Here is a 19,865-nt window from a genome sequence, read left to right on the forward strand (position 1 = left end):
ATCAGTATTATCTGGTGTTCAGGCATAGCTATTTTGGGGGGAAAAAATGACTCCAGTGTCCAAATTACATCATTTGCTTTATACTTCCATGTGCTTCATGTGGTCCCAGAGAAGACTCAGATGCCCTATCATTTACCATAGGCTCCATTTCCCAAAAACTATAAGCCTAGTAACCTCTGTCCATTTTCTTCTAATGGAAACCTCCTCCTTAATTCTCCAACCTCATTTTTTTTTCCCCCTCAGGGCCCAATTAAATTCTGAAGTCTCTATTACCCACTCCTTTGTCTTCAAAGACCAACTGAAATCACTGCCCCACTCCTCATTAAGGAAGGGCACAAAACCACCTTTTTACACTGAATCACACCTAATCTCCCTGTGAGTGGTCAGGCTCTGAGGGCCACACAACCCTCCATCTGAAGTATATTACATGCAACATGGATTCTTTCCAAATTACTATTTACTTCATCACTGCATTCGTCCATCTGTTCTTCCTTCCTTCCTTCCTTCCTTCCTTCCTCCCTTCCTTCCTTCCTTCCTTCCTTTCTTTCTTTTGATATTAGGGATTGAACTCAGGGCCTTGCACATCCTAGACAAGTACTCTACCACTGTGCTACTTTGGAAGAATGTTGATTTTAGATTTGATAAGCAAGTATGCTTGCATTTTATACATTCACTATCATGTGCTTATAAATAATTTCATCTGTACTCTTTTGGAAATAATAAGAGTGAATGGGAAATTGGTAAACAATTAAAAAATCAAAAGGTGGGTGGAAGGGTTAAGGAAGAAGAAAAAGAGAGGCAGAAAGAGAGTCAGAGAGAACAGTTCATGTTTATTTTAAGAATTTTGCTACAAAATCGCTTCACAGGTTTGGATGAAGGTTTTGGGACCTCATCTGGTGCAGCTTAGACCTCCTGCCAGTGCTTGGGAAAAAGAAAAGAGAAGCTTGGCCCTATTACTGATGCTACAGAACAGCCACAGGATCCTCACACCCTGACACAACAAAATTATCCATTTAAGCACTTTGCTTTTTTCTTTCCATTTAGTGAAAGGGTTTTATTGTAGCTTATTTTGTATCACAATCTTGTTATTTTCCCCCTCTGACATCAAGCTGTAAGATTGTCTTAGAGCCAGGCACAGCCAGAGACAGAGATGAGAAGAATGTGCAGGCACCAAGAAAGTGGTTTCCTAGCAACAGTAACTATTTCAAAGGTTTCATAACTCTTGTGTAGTCTCAATTTCCATAGCAATGTGGAGAATAGTAAATAGTATATGCGATTATTTGCTTAATCCAAATGAATTCTAATCAATAAATAATGATACATGCAATACATCTTATTAACTATACATATTAGCCTTAAGATCTAGTTTTGTTGCTAAAAGTAGTATGTTGTGATAAATCAGATGGCTCAAAAATTTTAAATTCCTTTTTCCTTTTTTGGCTTTCTCTTGTTTTTCAGAGGGATTTACTAAAGCAATTCAAAAGGTATTCCAGAAGAAGAAACTGCATTGTAAGGAGAAAAATTTCATGGAATTTAAGTGTTAAGATGTCATGTCTGGAGATCAGAACAAACAGCTATGCAAATATTCAAATTGCTTTTAAAAAGAATAAGTGGAATATAATTGAGTTGGCAGTGCCAGTGTGATCCTTTCTCTCTTCTTTCCTGATTAGAAATTATTTTAATTTTAAAATTGGACCCACTAAAAGCAAGGGAACATTTCAAATAAATTTGGCTCCATACACAGCACATTAAAAATGTTATGATTTTCAGTGTTTCTTCTTTAACTACAAGGCTCTCTTCCAACCTCCTCTTCAGAAAGAGTCCACAAGCAAATATAGGGACAGCCTCTTGAATTCATATTGAAACAACCATTAAAGACTAAAAAGGACCAAATTATGTTAGAGTGTGTCTGAAATACATAGAAATATGTCTATATGACTCTAGTGCCTAAATCAGAAAGTAGTATTTTCTTACATTGCTTATATATTTTAAGAAAGAAAAATCCATATGAATTAATTGTGATATTGCGAAGAAAATCTCTTAAAGTGAAAAAGTAGTAGAGATGAAATGGTATTCTTAGGGTCTCCTGTAGATTATCAAGATGATTGAGAATAGTTAATTTTGGCCCATATTTTATACGCATCTACCTATTCCAATTGCTTTGGTGTATTTTAATGGACTTACTATTTCATAACATGTCACTGGAGAAACAGGGGACATGGAAGAGGCTTCTGTTTCTTAGGCTGTGGTCAATGCTAGTAACCAGAAATATTACCAGATAGACTATTGCTAGTGCCAGGCAGTACACATGTAGTGGGTCAAAAGGGACCTCTGGGAAGCAAAGAGGCCTCCTGTGATAAGTTCCATGGGTATGTGAAATTCTTTTAAATAAAAATCTTTTCATTTTCAGTAATGAAATTCCTCTTAAGAATTCTGAAGGACACTTTCCCTACAACTGAAATCTGTTCGTGTATAGCAGTGTTACAGGGTATCTTTCAAGTTCAATAAAAGAAAAAAAGATGTGTCATTTCAATGTTGGAATTAAAGAGTGTTATGACATTATGCTACTAATTTATCAGCTACAAAAATTATTCAATTTGAACTAATCTTTAAAAATGCAACAATAACAGAGATGATATCTATATTTTTATTCCCCATTAATGAATAAAACATGTATTTACAGATATCTACTTCAGCAGAGACATTAATTTTATGATTTGATTTAATTGCCCTTAAATCATGTTTTTGACAGTTAATAGTATAATTAGGAAGTATGGAAAAGTTCTGATGGAAATGAAGGAGTTTTGTGCCAAATATTTTTCTTCATGCAAGCAGCAAAAACTTGATAATAAGCCATCATAATGTCTGCTACTTAAAATCTGCATATTTTGATTATCTCCTAAGACTATCTAGAAATTGTATTTATGAAGAAAAAGGAAGCTTATTTAAAGATGGGGTACATTCCTCCTCCTTAATACCTAAGGTATTAATGCCATCTGAAAATTGCATATAGGCATGTCATGCTCCTCACTTAAAGCCTGTAACAGTTCATCCTTAATTGTCCATTAAAAATGAATTATGTGTCTATTTATTTAGCATAAATCTGTTACTTAAATAGAGATAATATTAATACAGAAGTTGTAATTAGAAAAGGCCACAACCTAAATTATCATTGAACTATATTTTAGTTTTTACTCCTTTGGTACGTAGCTCAATATTTGGAAGATTTTAATGCTGACATTCTAAATTTGTGATGAGAGTACTCAGGTCTGTAAGTAAGAAAGGTCTGTAAGTAAGGTCTGTAAATTATTTCAGAATTTCCAAATGATGAAACAGCCTCTCCCCTTGCAGGATAAACTCATACTTTATCTGTTTTCTTTGTTTTTTTTTTCTCACAAAATGGCTCTAGAATACACCTGTGGGTATATTGCTGACATTTGTATCTTCCTGAAATAGTACAGAAATATTGTTCTCCCCACCTGGTAAATCAGGTTAAAGCCTTTGGTTGCCTTCACACCTCATTGTACAAACTATGTGGTGCGTACTCACATGCACAGTTATCTCTTTGCAAGGTGCACATCATAATAAACTTCTCAAACAAGCCAAATAATGCAAAATGACAGAGTAGATCATTTTCTCAGAATCACTAGCATGGCACCGTGTCAATGTGTTCTTCAGTCACCACTCATCTCCAGAGTAAAATGCTAAAATGACTCATAAACCTTGTAAATACTGTGTCAGTGCTTGAAAGCATTCAGAATAATTTTCACCCTGGTTGGAAAACAACATTTTATTCCTAATCAACTCAAGTCTGCAATCTTTCACTGTCCTGAGTGGATTTGGTGTCAGTGTCTCTACTCATGAAGAATAACTTCTTCCCTCACTGCTGACAAGAAACTTCAGCCATGATGCAGAGAAATGCTATGACTGTAGGTCTACAGTTCTAGGAACAAATAATTATTGCCTATCATGCCCCACTAGGTACATTCTTTTGTATTTTCTGAACATAAACATCCATATCAAAATCATTAATCTTTATTAACTTTAACCACAATTTAGAGACAAAAGACTATCCAGTAATCTTCAACATTTTATAGTAAAAATAAATTTAGTTAATATGAGAAATGAGAATGTGTTGTATGTAGAAGCATGAGATATCAGTGTATTATTTATTTATGAACACTGCCAATCAACCATAAGCCACCTTCCCTCTCATGTACCAGTTTCTCTAACAGATCTATCTCATTCCACATAGCATCTCTTGAATCTTCTCTCCCTGGTTCTTGGTACCTTTGGCTGTGAGTTCTTTAGCACAGACCCATACATTTTAGAGTGCCAGGGGCCCTCCTGAACTATTCCTTAAAGCTTCTCTCTAGCTTTGACTCTTAAGAAATCCCCATTTCTTAAGATAATGTGGTAAGACCAGCTTCAATCTGAAAATCAAGATATTATAATAAAAGATTATACTTTTTAGCATATATCTTTCAATTATTACTCATCTCTTGCACAAGAATCACATTTCTCACCTCTCTCCGAAGAATGCAGTGGACCATGACTATAACAAAGCCTTGCAATGAATCAAACACAGCAAAAAGTATTTGAAACAATATGGAGCGTTTGTCTGTCATGGCCAGAACTGCAGACATCCATGTCAGAGCTAGAAGGGGCAACACCACACAAGAGCTCCAAAGAGAGGCCCTGTTGGGAGACAAGAAAGCAACATTACGTAGCTGCATGTCATGCCCCAGGCCATAACCAAACCCCCGTTCAACACAGCATTCTTATATGTGGCACCAAGACTATTAACTTGGAAACCACAAAGCAGATAACATTTGAGAGTTTTATTTATTCTTTTATACACTATCCCACATAGTTATAAAGGTAGTTGCCAATTACAAATATTTAAGTATTAGCAAACACTATTTTATTTTTCATCATAGCATTTTCTCACATGCACTGTAAAGATTTGTAACAAGAAGATGTAAATGATTGGGACTAACATGGCGTTACTGGCGGTGGTGGCTGACAAAGCTGTTGTTGAAACTACTCCACACTTGGCACATTTGAGCGTCAAACCGCTATGAGGCTCACTCATCTGACTGCAAACAAACAGAACACCCACAAAAAGAACAAAATATTGAATTGTCACCAAAAAAAGTTGCTGCTGCAAGTAAGCTTTAAATATGATTTCATACAGAAAAGTATACTTATCGAAGATGAAAGCTCTAGATTGTTTTAAAGACACATTTTTACTACAATTTATCTTTGTAACATTTACCTCTTAACAATCTGGGCCTTTCTTGCATGCAAAGCATATTTCCATCATTTACACCATAAATAGCCCTATCAAAATTGCCCAACACTGAGATAAACAGATCAAAATTGCCCAACACTGAGATAAACATAAGCATGTGCTTGTGTAGACATATAGCAAAACCCTTTATTCAGACCTCTGGTACTCAAACATGTGAGGACTCCTAGCTTCAAGGACTTTCATTGTTGTTTGCAAAAGGCACACTTATCAATTAAAGCCCCCTGAGACATTAACCTCAGAAGCCCACATAGGAGCATGCATTACATATAGAAATAATATATATATATATATAGCACATAATATGTATGTTAGGAGTCTTCAATTGTAGAAGAAAGTTTTTATCTCAACAACTTTGTTTTTTGAGATTTCCTGTAGCATCAATGTACTATCCATATTTTAGGATGATCTGAATATAGGGGCTGATGAAACTTGATGAAACATTAGTTGATAATAAAAAGAATGGTAGTTTTCTTTTTTTAATAAAATACATTTAATATATCTGAAGTTCAAAATTTTCTTTCTGAACATTTATTATAGGTTCCAATATCATAGCATTTAAGTGGTCTATTCTGGTCTAGGAGACTTCATATGTAAATTCAGATTCCATTTACTACATCACAGAAACAAAATTATACTACATAGAAAATTTGACATGCATTTTGCTTAAGAAAAGCATCCCCTGAAAAATAATGTTTATTAGAACATAAATTTATTAAGAAAAACAAATAAAAATTCCTTGAATAGAAATCCAAAACACCTTGAATTTTTTTTGTGTAGTGTACTTCTTTAAGTCTCTTTAAGTCTATTCCAATGTGGTGCCTATGTCTAAAATATGCCTGCCCTGTGGGTTTTTAAATAATTTATAGTAGAGTTGCATATATTATATATATATAATTATTTAAATATATATAATTATTTAAATATATATAATTATTTAAAAGAAACCAGAAATTCCAAATTATAAGCATCTCAAGGGGCAGAAGAGAGAAAATGTTAAGATACTTATAGTTTGGAATGTCAAATTTCTTTTAAATAAGTATACTCATTTGTGGATAGCCCTTAGATTAGATAATAAATATGAAAAACATAGCTTGATCAGCAGATCTCATGAGGAAATTAAAAAAAAAAAAAAGACCTCAGAGTTGGGGTAAGGGAATATGATACTAAATTACACATCTAAATCACTCATCTCTTGCTTTACTGAGTCAACCCAAGGCATATGTACCCAAACCAGTCACATGAACCTAAACTTCTCAAATAATATATAAGAGATAATCTGTCTAGTTTAGTTTACAAATGGTTCAGTGAGCTTGAAACTGCACCCAAAGGAGCACCTAGACTGGTGTTAACCCAGTGGTTGCACACAGCAGTTCCCTCAAATTAGTCTTCGGCCCCATCCCCAAAGACTAATTTGAGGAAACTCATGCACCTGTTTTTCTTGGAAGTCCATATATTATACCAGTGAATGAGCAAAAATGAGCACCACTGTTCTAGATCTACATTGAGCTTCTTTAATCATCTTAAATTTGATGATATTGATATTTCAAAGGCGTGGATTACTCCCTTATTTTTTTTGTTATTACAGAGGATGAGTTATTTGATGTTTGTGCTTCTAACATGGATGTGGCTATTTTTCAATTTAAAGACATTTTGCTCTGGGTTCTAAACCAAGACTAAAAAGTCAAAAGTGATTTAAAAAAAATAATTTCAAGTACCCAATACAGCAAGTATTTTAGCCCTGAAAAACTGTGATTTAACCTAAGCACTGGCTTTCCTGATTACAAATTGAAACTAGTATTCAATATGCTTATTTGTCTTTATTTGAGGCTGACTGAAAGGTCTACATATACTTTCCTTGTAGCAAACTGTTAAAAACTGTACTGGATGCTAATTTTTTGGACAGCTTTGATATTATCTTATTAGATGTGAATGGAATAGATGAATGGTAAATTACCTTGGGAAATGTAATGATTTTTTCCTAGTTTACATTACTTTACAGAACTGATGTAATATGAAGAACACATAGTCTATATGGTAGATCAAGTAGCTTCAATGAAAAATAGAATCTTTTTTCTTTGTTATAATGGAAATTATGCATTTATAAAATAAAACATTCAATTAGTTATATAAAAAAAGGAGTTGAACCGCCCATACATTCCAGTGTAACCAGGGCACCAGGGCAAGAATACAGTTGCTTTACTACTCCTCTTTCAATGAGTTCTGCCAGTTCCTATTATTACTATGGGTCTTGAAATGTACAGGTTCTAATTCCCTTCCCAATTTTATTTAATATTTTATTTAGGAAATTTTTTTATTTGATTTGTTTATTTTAATACTCTAACAGGTTACCTAAAAAGAAAATTTCCCCTCCATCTCCACTTGGAAAAATCTCATGAAATTTCTTAAGTATTCTGCTAATTAACTTCCTAAATTTAGGTAGATGACACAGAAAGTTCTACTGTAGAAAAATACAGAAAAGTACACTTTCTGTTTAAGATATTATAAAAAAGACACACAGGGCTTTTTCTTACTCTCGTTCTTTCCAATTATCATTTTATATATGAAGTATATTGTAAATTCATAATAATCCCCACCTTGGTAAATATATTTTAGGCATTAGAAATATTTAATATGTTTGGGGTATTATAAAACTTGTCAAGCTATTGTATTATTTATTAAACATTTTCTCACACATTCTTTTATAAATACTTATTGAGTACAAACTATATATTTTGCTGTTTAATAAGAAGTGACTATAAAAAATAAAAAAAGAGAAAAAATATTAGAAAAACATGGAAGAAGGAATGTCTGGGTCCTATCTTCAATTTTAAATAACAAGACAGTTTCAAAAGATATGTTTAATATTTTTGTATATTCAAACAACCTGAAAAAGACAATTTTTACAATTATGGAAGTCAATTATTATGTCAGTTAGGTTCTAGTCAACATTTCTTTAAGTTAGTTGTAATTATTTGTTTTTCACTCAAGTCTTTATTATTGTCCTAACTGCTTTTACACCCATTTCTTGTTAAGTTTACCTTTAATCATACTTTGGAATATAGAACAAATTTTAATCCATATTTACTTATGCCAAAATAGCATTTTATATTTAAGAATTTTTTTTAAAAACTTAGTCATTAATTTGATAGCTCTTTCTGACTTTGGACAGTAATCAGCATTCTACTCTGGTCATGTACGTTACCAATGCTTCTTTGTCTCTAGCAGTGTCCTTTGAACCAGAAGATCCTCACTCAGTTTTGCCCATAAGACATATGTGACGTCCAAGAAAATTTTTAGAATTAGAGGCTTTAAGAATATAATGGTCATAGTTAATTTGTAGATTGATATGGATTTTTTCTAAATGCATAATACAACAAGGTTGTCATTCCTTCTAAACTTATATTATCTCTTACAAAGAGCTAAGTGAAACAAACTAGGCATTACATTAAATGAGAACATAAATACTGTGATAATTAAATGAGAACATAAATACTGACTAATAATTGAATAAATCCTCAGCATTGTACTCATTTTATCTCATCTTTTTCTGACCTCACTATATGAATGATGAAATCATAGACCTCTGCTTGATAGTCAGGGAGTTTTGAAAACACACATCCACTTTCACTTCCTCATTTCATTGTGAAATGAGGAATAGTCACTGTTGAGTAATTTTTCTTATTTGTCAAATCCTCTAATGAATAGTTTATACACATTATATTCCATATGCTTTATGAGGCAAAAGCTATTGTTCCCATTGAACAGATGAGGAGACAGAGCTACATGCAGAAAGATGAAGTAACATGCCCAAAGACAGATACACACAGAGCTAGCAAATTGCAGAACTGAATATTGAATATGGTTTTGATTCAAAGCCTTATTCTAAGCACTTAAACCAACCCCAACTATTTTGTTTAAATTATTTAAGTTTATACCATCATAGCAGAGCTGAGTTTCTATACCCAGTAGTTGGTATGATCAATTTATTCTTATATGATTAAATTGGACTTAAATTTCAACCATATGTGACAGATTAACAACAATAATCTTGTGAAAGGATCATATCCAAGTATCTATACTAAATAGAAACCTTTCTATTTAAGGATGCCATGGGACTAATCTGTAGTACAATTATCTCTGAGAAGTGACCCTCCCTCGAGAAGGAACTCCAATGATGTTTTTATTATTCCACTGCAGTTCCAATGTTCCATATGAATAACATTAAAATTTTATATTGAAAGCCATTAGAGTTGGCTGTTTACTAGTTTAGATACTCGGTCTATCTTACCTTATAAATCATTGCATAGATTGTAAAAACCAAAGGATTTAAAGCTCTCATCAGGAGCCCATCAAATACTGTCACTATTAAATAATACCCTAAATTATTTAAAAAACAAACTATTACATAGACAAGTTTTCAATGATGATGCCATTTAACAGAAGGTGAAAACTATAAACTATAAACACAAGGGGAGAATTAAAGGCATTAGTATTTCATTCAAGTTTCTATAAATGTTTATGATGAGGTGATGATGTAACCTTGAAAAGGTGCTATCAATCTGCATATGAATGTTAAGTCATTTGATAGAGAGATACTTTAATAACAGCAAAATTAAGGTAGATGCTTTTCTAAATTTTGTAAGTGGTTAAAATGTGCAAGTGAAAATTATGAATAGCTCCTGCTAGCAAATTAGGGTCAAAATCATGTCATAAAGAATGAAAATATAAGACAAGAATAACATTTGACTAGGTAATGCTCTTAAGACTTTTTTTTCTGATATCTACAATTAATCAAAGAAAATGCAGTATTATTGTACTATTTGGGTTTGCTTGTCCTAGCTCAGTCATGTCACATAGTGACACTGTGTTCCATCTACCTCCTGTACTTTGTGACCAAAAGTAGAAGGGCTTTGAAAATCCTTACTTAAGGACAACTATTTTTAAGTCCAGCCTTCCTGAACATTTAATCTTCTTAACTGACAAGCTGGCAACACAGTCAAATAAACCTAGACTTTCTTAATAATCTATTAAATCATTTTGAGATTTTTGGTCATATTACTTAAGAAGAGAACATTAGAAACGTTAGGCACAATCCACCAGACACACTGGGACATCAAGAACAGAATTTGAGGCACAGTCAAATGCAGTCAACAAGGATTTGGAACTGGATTATGGTATTCACTGGCAAAGAACCTTCAAAATCCACCAATTGCAGCTTACCCGGCTCTGTGTTTGAGCTTTTTATCTAGGATCCCATCTCTGGAAACAAGTTTATTAAATACCAAAATGCCAATCACCATGTTGACCTGTCAAACAGAAACAAAGTTGACCTTTCAATAATTTTTGAAGGGAATTCGGTCTCTGTTTTATCAATTTAAAACCACTGTAGCGTTCTATAGTCACAAAAGTAGTGATATTAAGCTCTTCTCAAACGTTTTTATTAAGTGCATAAAGGCATATAGAACAATTTAACAGTGGTGTGTTACTGTAAATTTTAAAGTACACTAAGTACTTTAATTCCCATGATTTGCAGTTAACACTGGGGAAATTAACCTTCAATTGTCTTACTTTTAAATGGTACCATACTGTATCAATTTGGCATTATTTTTGGAAAAAAAAAAACGTTATATAAAATCAATTGGCTTAATGAGTTTTACCCTACACTTAAGAGCCAAAAGATTTTGTATCTCAGGGTGTGAGGCTAGGGTGAGCTGTGGGAAACCAAGAGTGCTAAGCAGGGAATACAGAATGACCACATTCCTCACACTGGGTAGCTGTTCCCTCTTGTGGGATGGGAAAAGTGTTGTTGCACTATTTTTCCAGGCAAGAGAAAGCCTATTCAGCTCTCTAGAACCTTTAGGGGACAGAGAGCATCAATTCTTAAAATACTGTCTAGTGAGCATTGCTCATCAATTCCTTTCCAAGACTGTCTTACTCTCACTTAAAAGTCCTTTTGCATTAAGACAGCTGAAATGAAAAGAAATTTTTCTTTCTCAAGTTAGGTTGTAAAAAGCCACACAGACAAACATCTGTTTGTAGCATCATATATCATGATAGGCACCCGTGGTTTTCTAACCTATCAACACCTCTTGATAAAGGAAACCTGTCCAATGGGGAAACCAAAATAATCAAGGAAAAATACATTTTTTTTTCCTTTTGTTTTCCTTGCCTCTCACCCTCCATGATCCCTGAGCAACAGAATATCAGTGTAACTCTGGCCTCTCTGCCATTGCAAATGGTGAATATAAAGCTGAAATCTGTCAGATTGTTGTTGTAAAGAAGAGTCAAAGCACATCTGTTAAGTAGGGACTTAGGAGGTGTCACTCTTCACTGACAAGTTAGCAGTTAATCAAGAGAACACTTATTCATCTTTGTATTTCTCATTATTTGCACTAAGAGAAAATGTACATTCCATGGATTCTATTAATTTACAACTTACTCAGGAGGGAATTTATGACTACTCCAAAGGCCTTACTTTGGTGTTTCAATTATACACATACTCTTTATTTCTTCATTTTAGGGTTATATGTATATTAACCTAGTAGCTTAGGGAAATGTTTCTATTGATTAAATAAAAATTCAATGCAGCAGACAAAAATGTGTCTAATGGTTTTGATTTCCCTATGGTCTTCTCTAACATCATGCCTAGAGTGTTTTTATCCCTCCCTTCCCGCTCCCCCTCCCCCCCACCTTGGAAAACACGAACTATTTCCTCTCCTTCTTACAGCTTAGAGGAGGGAGAACAAACTTGAAAGGAAGAAAAACTCAAATATCAGAGCTATTAAGAAAAATGTCATGAGCTTCCAATTTTTTGAATTAATTTTTCAAGCCAAACAGTAATTTTCCAACTAGAATTCTAATTGTACAGTGATATGAATCTTTGTATTTAATGAAGACAATTTCTTTCCTCTTATTATATCCAGATATTGTCTAGGCAAGTAATATTTATAATTAATAACCTCAGAGAGAGAGAGAGAAATTGGTAGGGAATTTCACATTACCATAATTAAAAGATTTAAGGCTAGGCATAGTGGTACATGCCTATAATCCTAGTGACTCAGGAGACTGGGGCAAGAGGATTGAAAGTTCAAAGTCAGCCTCAGCAACTTAGTGAGACCCTAAGTGACTTTATCTCAATAAAAATAATAGAAAAGGTTGGGTATATGGCTCAGTGGTTGAGCACACCAGGTTCAATCCCTGGTACCAAAAAATAAAAAATAAATTAATTAATGATTTAAGGAAGTATTTTGTGATTCCAAAAAGAATCAATTAGTTAAATGAGTTTTCCCTATGTTTAAGAGCCAGGGAACATCAGAAATATCTGGAGATGTTTTGATTGCCATAACTAGAGGATGCTACAGGTATGTGCAAGGTAGAGGAGAAGGATGCTGCTAAATATCCTAAATTATATAAGACAGACCCTACATCAAAGAAATGTCCAGTTCAAAATATTAGTATCATTGAGTTTAAGAAATGTATTTGATATTTGGTAGTAACAGCCTTGAAGAAATCTCCCTATTAATAACTATATGTACTGTACAGAATAGTAAAAAGGTAAATGATAATAAATGATGAGGCTCTATATTTTGAAGAGTGAGAATTTATTAAAACTCAAAATTCTTTACAAGTCTAAAATCACTGTAAGAGAAATATCATACTCCCCAATTTAATATTCTTCAGTATTTAAAATATGAATATTTAGAGTATTAAAGAACTGAAAGCAATTGATATTCAAAGCACAGTAACAGTTCATTGAACATTAAAATTTGTACACAGCAAATACTTTATCAAAATTGCCACTCTAATTGAACCAAATTAAGTCTTCTGGCTAAGAAAGTAAATAAGTAGTTTTCAATGTTTACCAGGACAACAGCGGCTGCAGGTCCAACAAAAGCATACAGCAGCCCTCCTTCAAGAGAAAGCCAGCAGCTGAAATAACATTAGAGAAAAACTAACAGAAATTAGTGATAAGTATTAGACCACAAAAGCATGATACAAGTAACTTATACGTTTGGCCCTGAAATGCTGACACCTTTCAAAGATTTGTAATTAAGAAAAAAAACACATAGAAGATGAAGAAAAAGCTACAATTGGAGCTTTTGCAAGTGAGATATATATGGACCTCTCACTGAAGAGAAATTTCTGTTATAAGGCCTTAATTTCAAAGAGTTTACACATTTTAGACAAATTACTCTTTTGAGATTTCTGCATTTACTTTCATTATAAAGGTGATTATTACTTAAAAATTACAAAATGCTATTTTATTTCCCTTATGGAAAAATTTTTAAATGTAATTTAAAGCAAGAACAGTATGTTTGTAGAGTCTTAGATGTGCTATTTACCTGTTTTTTCCTTGAGTCCATTGAGATATCAGGAGAAACTGGTTTAAAAGACATTATTACAGGAAATAGATAATCTATATTTGTATGCTATATTCTTTTAATTTTACTGTTTCCAAGACTACTAAGAAAACTCACTATTGATAACTTTTTTGAACAAAAATAAGTACAACTATGTTTGTTTCAAGGACTAAATTCATGAAGAGATGTCAATTTGCATTGAGAGAGATAGGACCCACATGGGTGAACTCAGAGACTGAATGTTCAGTCTCTTGCAGCAGAAGGCAATGAAGAGGCCATGGGGCTCAACCCTGGAGGCTCTGCAGGTGACATATCTGCACATTCACTTTCCAGGAAAATAGACACGAGGAAAGTGTGAGGGACTATTTTTACACTGCTGATGTAGAGCCATGCCCACAATTTCACGCACCTGGTTTTTGACATTTGACCTTTACACTACTTTTTCTCTATCCACAAAATTGGTGAGCTGCCTTCAAAAATGAAATTAGGACAGGGGATATGGCTCAGTGGTAAAGCTTCCTTGCATGCATGAGGCCCTGGTTCAATTTCTAACACAGCAGAGCAACAATAACAAAAAGTAGCATTATACAGCAACTGTTCTACATCTGTTCTAATAAAAAACTATATTGATTGTGGTGATAGTAACATGAAATGCATTTGTTAAAACACATATAACTGTACACTTAATAGGATAAATGTTACTCTATATAAATTAAATCTTAATTTATACCTTATTCAATTTATACCTGTATATAATTTATACCTTAATTTATAATTTATACCTTAAATTTAAATCTAGTAGTTACATATATATATGTACAAGTTTATATACCAATATATATGTTCACCATTTGTGTGTATTTATTAAAAGTTTGAATTTAGTTATTGCTCCTTGCCATTAACAGCAGAAAGATAAAATTTTATCTTCTTACTTTGAGGTAGACAACTAATACCCATTTTTTTATATTAAAAAATACTCGGAGAAAAAGATTGAAAAAACACTTTAATTTGGTGTCTCTTGAGGCTACCACCAAATTTCTACTATATTTTTGTGTAAGCAAATCTCCAAACTGAGATTTAGTTTGTCTTTTAAAGTGCTGTTATACCTTTCAAGTTATTTTTTTCTCCTAGGGTTTACATCACTATGAAGAAAATTTGTAGTCCTAAAATCAATACATGACTTATTATTTTATATTTGGCTTTAATTGATAACTCCTTGAAAGTAGGAACCATAACATTTATAATCACACTTATTTTCATATTCATAATATAGAAATTCATCAGTACCAAAATAGTCATGTTATTGTAAAAAGTAATGATTTAAAAGTAATAGTGCTATAGTAAACAATGCTGTATTATAGATGCTATCAGAATTTTTTCAACAATATAGACTGCATAAGAAAAATAAGTGCTCTGATTACATAAGCTATTTAAACTCTTAGAAAGTTTCTTTTGGATTGGCAGGTGGACTGAAGTCCCTTGGTATCCTCCCAATACAGATAAACCCACCAGCTGGCCTAACTAGCAGTGAATCCTACCTCAAACCTGAAGGCAGTTAAATAGAACATTACATTTTAAAACGTAAGCCTTATAAGATGCACCCTATTTCCACATCTCTCAATTGTCTCCTCAAAATGAGAGTAGATGCAGTAATGTATGAAAATGCATTGTTTTAAATCTGAAATATCAAATATAAACTTTAAATTCTTTCAAAGAATTTTTTAGCTCTCAAAGTATAAGATGGGCTATTACCTGCTTTTCTCCCTTCTAACTTCTTTTAGCCCAGGTATTTTCTCACATGGAGTCTCTTACTTTCCCTGATTTATAATATCAAGCATATATGACCCTAAACAACAGTAAAACTTGAACTAACACACAAAAAACTTGGTTAATAACAATATACATTATCAAAATTATATTAGAAGTTCAGTGCAGAATCACATTCTAAAAGGTAAATATGTCAAGACTTTTATCCATTTCTGAAAAAAAAAAGTATTTTCATTTCAACATAAACAGTAAATACTGAAATATTTCAAAGCCAATTACACCAGTCTTATAAGAAATAAGAAAATTAAAGGAGGATTCTGAACAGTACCATGGTACTTTTTCCTTAACTTTTGTTGCTCACATTGTTCCTCATTAATAACTCAATGACAAAACACAAGCCACAGCAGTGTCACTCAAGACGACTGGCGCCTATTTGATGACTTGCTTAGTTTTAACATGATTTATCACTGTGGATGGACTTACTAGTGATCTGTGCCATATCCTTTCGTCCTGGTGAAGCCCACTGATGTGGCCACTACCAATGCTGGCAAACCTGCAAGAAGAGCAATGTCACACTTCATATTCAGCAATAGCCACTATGCATACTGGCCCTAGAAAAGCCAGGTCAAACTCTAGATATTCAAATCAGAGCAACTACCTTTGGATGAATCACCTCACAAAGTATGTTTCCATTACAAACTTTCTTTCAAGTGCCAAATATGAGAGCGACAGCTGGTATTTCAACTTCGTGCACTTCCTTGATGTTGCTAGGTTACCACCACATTTGACACAAGTTTAAAGGGAAGTAATAACAGAGATTTAGGGTATCTTTTAAGTTATTTTTTCCCTAGGGGTTTACACAGTTATAAAGGAAATTTATAGTTATAAAATCTGACAGGCAAAAACTAGATGATCTGGTGTGATGGAATTTTACAGAAGTGGAACATTCATCTGGCCACATATTATTGATCCATGTCAAATTGTACTTAAGATAGAAAAAGTAAACCTTATCAATTAACATTTTCTTTATAATTTACTTATAATAACAAAAATGTGGGAACAAGAAGTTTAATTACCTGCATATCTGCACCATTTCTGACTTTACAATTTATTTTAGTTTATGTTGTTTATGTGAATCACCTATGATCTCATTCAAGTTTAATGAAGGAATTTCCCTTTATTTTGATGAATAAAGGCCAATCTAATCTATGTTATTTAAAGCTTTTGTTTGTTTGTTTGTTTTTAAGTTTCAGTTGTGCCTTCTTTTCAGGAACATCATGTTTGCCTTTCAGATTTAAAAACCTATCACCAAATCATCCTTTTGTGTACCTCTTTATGTTTTCTTTCTTCCTATCATTTCCCATATTTCTTACTATTCTCTTTCTTCTGGGAGCCTTCTCTAGTGCCATCACATTCATTTGTGAGGTATAATGACAAGAACTATGGAGAGCATCTCAGAGGGACCTATCACATTTTTGACCAAATACTGATGACTCCATATATAATATAAATTGTGTATGTAGTATCTTCCTCATCTCCACCCTCCACATCCTTTATTCTGCATGTGATTTGTTGACTTTTTGATTGACTGGACCAAGTTAATTAGAAAACAATCTCCCTTGAGTAATAACTAAATGATGAATAGTCTTTGTTTTATATGATTTGAATTTGTATATATATATCTTTTCAAAATTCATTATGTCACATTGTCCAGACTAAAACACACATGCCACTATTCTGCCCATCATGTAAACTTTTGCTACCCATATATATTAGCTGTATATGTGGAGAACTGCTGCCAACCCTCTCCTCAAGATCTTGAGGAACCATGTTAAATAAATCTCCACTCTTTATTAAGAATTTTGGTGTTTTACTTGCATTCTGTATTTCTAATAATGACAATTTGTCTAACTAATGACAAAAATGTTCCCTTAATCAATAGTAAGTTCACTTTGGATGATCTTTGTCATGGAGTCTAGACAAATTTTATGAAATTTTAAGTAGAAAACATCCTTCAGCTTTTCTTAGCTGCCTTCCTGTCCCAAGTATTGATACACTTGTTAAACATGTATAGACTCATACTGAAACCAGGGATAATCTTTAATTGTTTTTAATCCTTTTTTTCAGCATGAATTATTCTCATATTTTAATAAGCACACTAATAGGTAATTTCCCAGGATCTCACTAACCTGTTCTCAACTTCTTATACACTATTTATTTACTGGTCTAAGATTCCTCAGTTATTTTAGTGTAAAGGTTTTTTTTTTTTTTTTTTAATCAAAGACAAACAAGAAAATTCCTGGGCTTTTTCTAAAACCAGCTTTTAAAATTAGGCTCTCATTACAAATGGCCCTATGAAATGTGTAAACCTTCAAGATGTCTGTCATAAAGCGACTTAAAAGAAAATTTTCCCAATAAAAACAGGCAAAGAAATAATGAAATCTATCTGTTTGCAATTCTATTTATACTTTTGAGGACCCCACTGGTTACACATGAGATTTCACTGATTGTTTTATTGGCTTTCTGTCTATGACATGAATAGGTGTATTCTTTAATTGTTTTGAGACTTCTTGGGATAGAACTCCTAGTTTGGGGAGGGGAGAATATGCTAGTGAAAAATCACATCCTGAAAATTTAAGACATTTTACATTTTCAGAAAGTATTAGCAGAGATCTTTCCATCTCTGGTCTCATTTCACACTGTGCAGACACTGTTGCCTTCTTAAAGTTCCAGATGACCAATGAATGTTCAAATGTGACCGCCCTCATATATTTCTACTTCATATATCAAATCAGACACAAAGCAGCCTGTGGATAATCACTGTACTGCTTCAGGGTACAGAAGCTTGAAGTCATTTAACAAGAGCTCGAAAGGGTATGTAATATGCTTACCCCATCCAAGGCACAAAAATCGTTTCCTTATAAGCCGTGTCCTAATTTTTCCAGTTACAGCCATATATGACTGCCACGCCTCAGTCAGAACCCAACAGAAGGAAGCCAGGAAGAAAAAGTGCAAAAATGCTGTGGTAGTTGTACAGATGCTCTGTGGAAACAAAGAACAGACTCACACTGGACTGTGGTGGGGACTCAGGTGTCCTGCAGAGGGTTCTAAATCTCTGGCTCAGCCTTCACTTTTTCTTAGTGCCATGTAATTATTTACAGAAATTAGAAGTTGGGCAGTCTATGCTGCCTATGGGTCCCTTTGACAGAACAAAATATGTGTCCTAATTCGTTTGTGTGTTAGATTTCTTTTATGAGAACTAGGAAAGTAAATTTGAACTCAAGGGAGATTAAAATTACTGCTTTACTTCAAAATTTTTCTGGAAATATAATTACAGGAATGGTCCTCTTCTTTGGTTTAATTTAAGTTACAGACATCTTGTATAATTATTTTGGCTACAGTCTTTATCTTTCCTTTTTATCCAAGAATTCTTCTTTGCTGTTTTGTCTGGGTTGATGTTAAGATTACATTTGCAAGAGTAACAGTCTTTCAAAAGGAAAATTTTCTTTGCTTTTATATATGCGTGATATTCATGATACAACAGCAAAGTACAAAATGAGGTTTGGCTAATAGCCTAGAACAAAAATAACATATGTATTTTAAATTACTTAATACTCTGCTTCAGTATTATTACATTGCAACATGTGTCTTAATCCAGTCATTTTGAAAAGCTAATTGGGTCACTCGTAATACACAGGCATGATTTCATAGATATTTTTCTTCATACAACTTAATCATTCTAAATATGCGAACCATTAGTTGTGACTTATTTGCAAAAGACAAGCAGCTTCGTTTTGGTAAATCCTGCTAAATATTTCACTATTGGTACAATTTCCTTGTGTAAAATCTTGTTGAAACGCCAGTTGTCACAGACAAGAACAAGCAACAGAGCTAACTTCTTCCTTTGTCAGTCTCAGTCTTGCTGTTTCCAGAAACTGAAATCAACCAAAGAAACTAAACTAAAAAAAAATTAAAATTAAAAATAAAAAAATTATAAAAAAACCGCAAGCAAGTAAATACAAATAGGATCCTCATCCTCCTACCTCCAATTCAATCTAATGCTAAAGGAAAACCTTATAAGAATTTTTATTTTGGGGCCAACATTATTCATCTTAGTTACTTATTCTTTTGCAATTTACCAGGTATTAATTTAGCTTCCCAATTCTTTTAATCCCATATGAAGAACTTTTTCATGCTTATCTCACCAGGCTGTTCCAGTGATAAGAGATAATCTACACTGTGCTAGGCATACAGCAAATACTCAACCAATGATACTATTAGGATTATTATGATAAATAGCACTTAAAAAGGTGGTACCATATTCAGCATGTGATACCTTATTTCAGGCAGTACTTATATCTGCTTAGTCCTTATGTTTATGCTCGTAAAGATGTCAAGTATCAGTAAGATAAAGCCATGGATTT

At 33.1% G+C, this 19,865-nt stretch overlaps 1 protein-coding gene across 4 annotated transcripts in view; it reads right to left on the reverse strand.

Moving 5' to 3' along the window:
* Positions 1 to 19,865, reverse strand: part of Adgrb3 (adhesion G protein-coupled receptor B3) — a 666,855-nt gene that overhangs the window by 38,656 nt on the left and 608,334 nt on the right. For 3 of the 4 annotated variants that reach the window (XM_040282896.2, XM_040282898.2, XM_078019812.1), the window contains 6 exons: positions 18,333 to 18,483; positions 15,925 to 15,994; positions 13,177 to 13,243; positions 10,535 to 10,620; positions 5,001 to 5,099; positions 4,527 to 4,698 (listed from right to left, as the gene is read on the reverse strand). In XM_040282896.2, the coding sequence (XP_040138830.1) occupies positions 4,527 to 4,698; positions 5,001 to 5,099; positions 10,535 to 10,620; positions 13,177 to 13,243; positions 15,925 to 15,994; positions 18,333 to 18,483 (645 nt within the window). The remainder of the gene's footprint in view (positions 1 to 4,526; positions 4,699 to 5,000; positions 5,100 to 10,534; positions 10,621 to 13,176; positions 13,244 to 15,924; positions 15,995 to 18,332; positions 18,484 to 19,865) is intronic. The other variant, XM_021732558.3, reaches the window with a different exon arrangement.

The sequence above is a fragment of the Ictidomys tridecemlineatus genome, chromosome 8 (assembly GCF_052094955.1).
Source record: "Ictidomys tridecemlineatus isolate mIctTri1 chromosome 8, mIctTri1.hap1, whole genome shotgun sequence".
In the NCBI taxonomy this organism is placed as follows: domain Eukaryota; kingdom Metazoa; phylum Chordata; class Mammalia; order Rodentia; family Sciuridae; genus Ictidomys; species Ictidomys tridecemlineatus.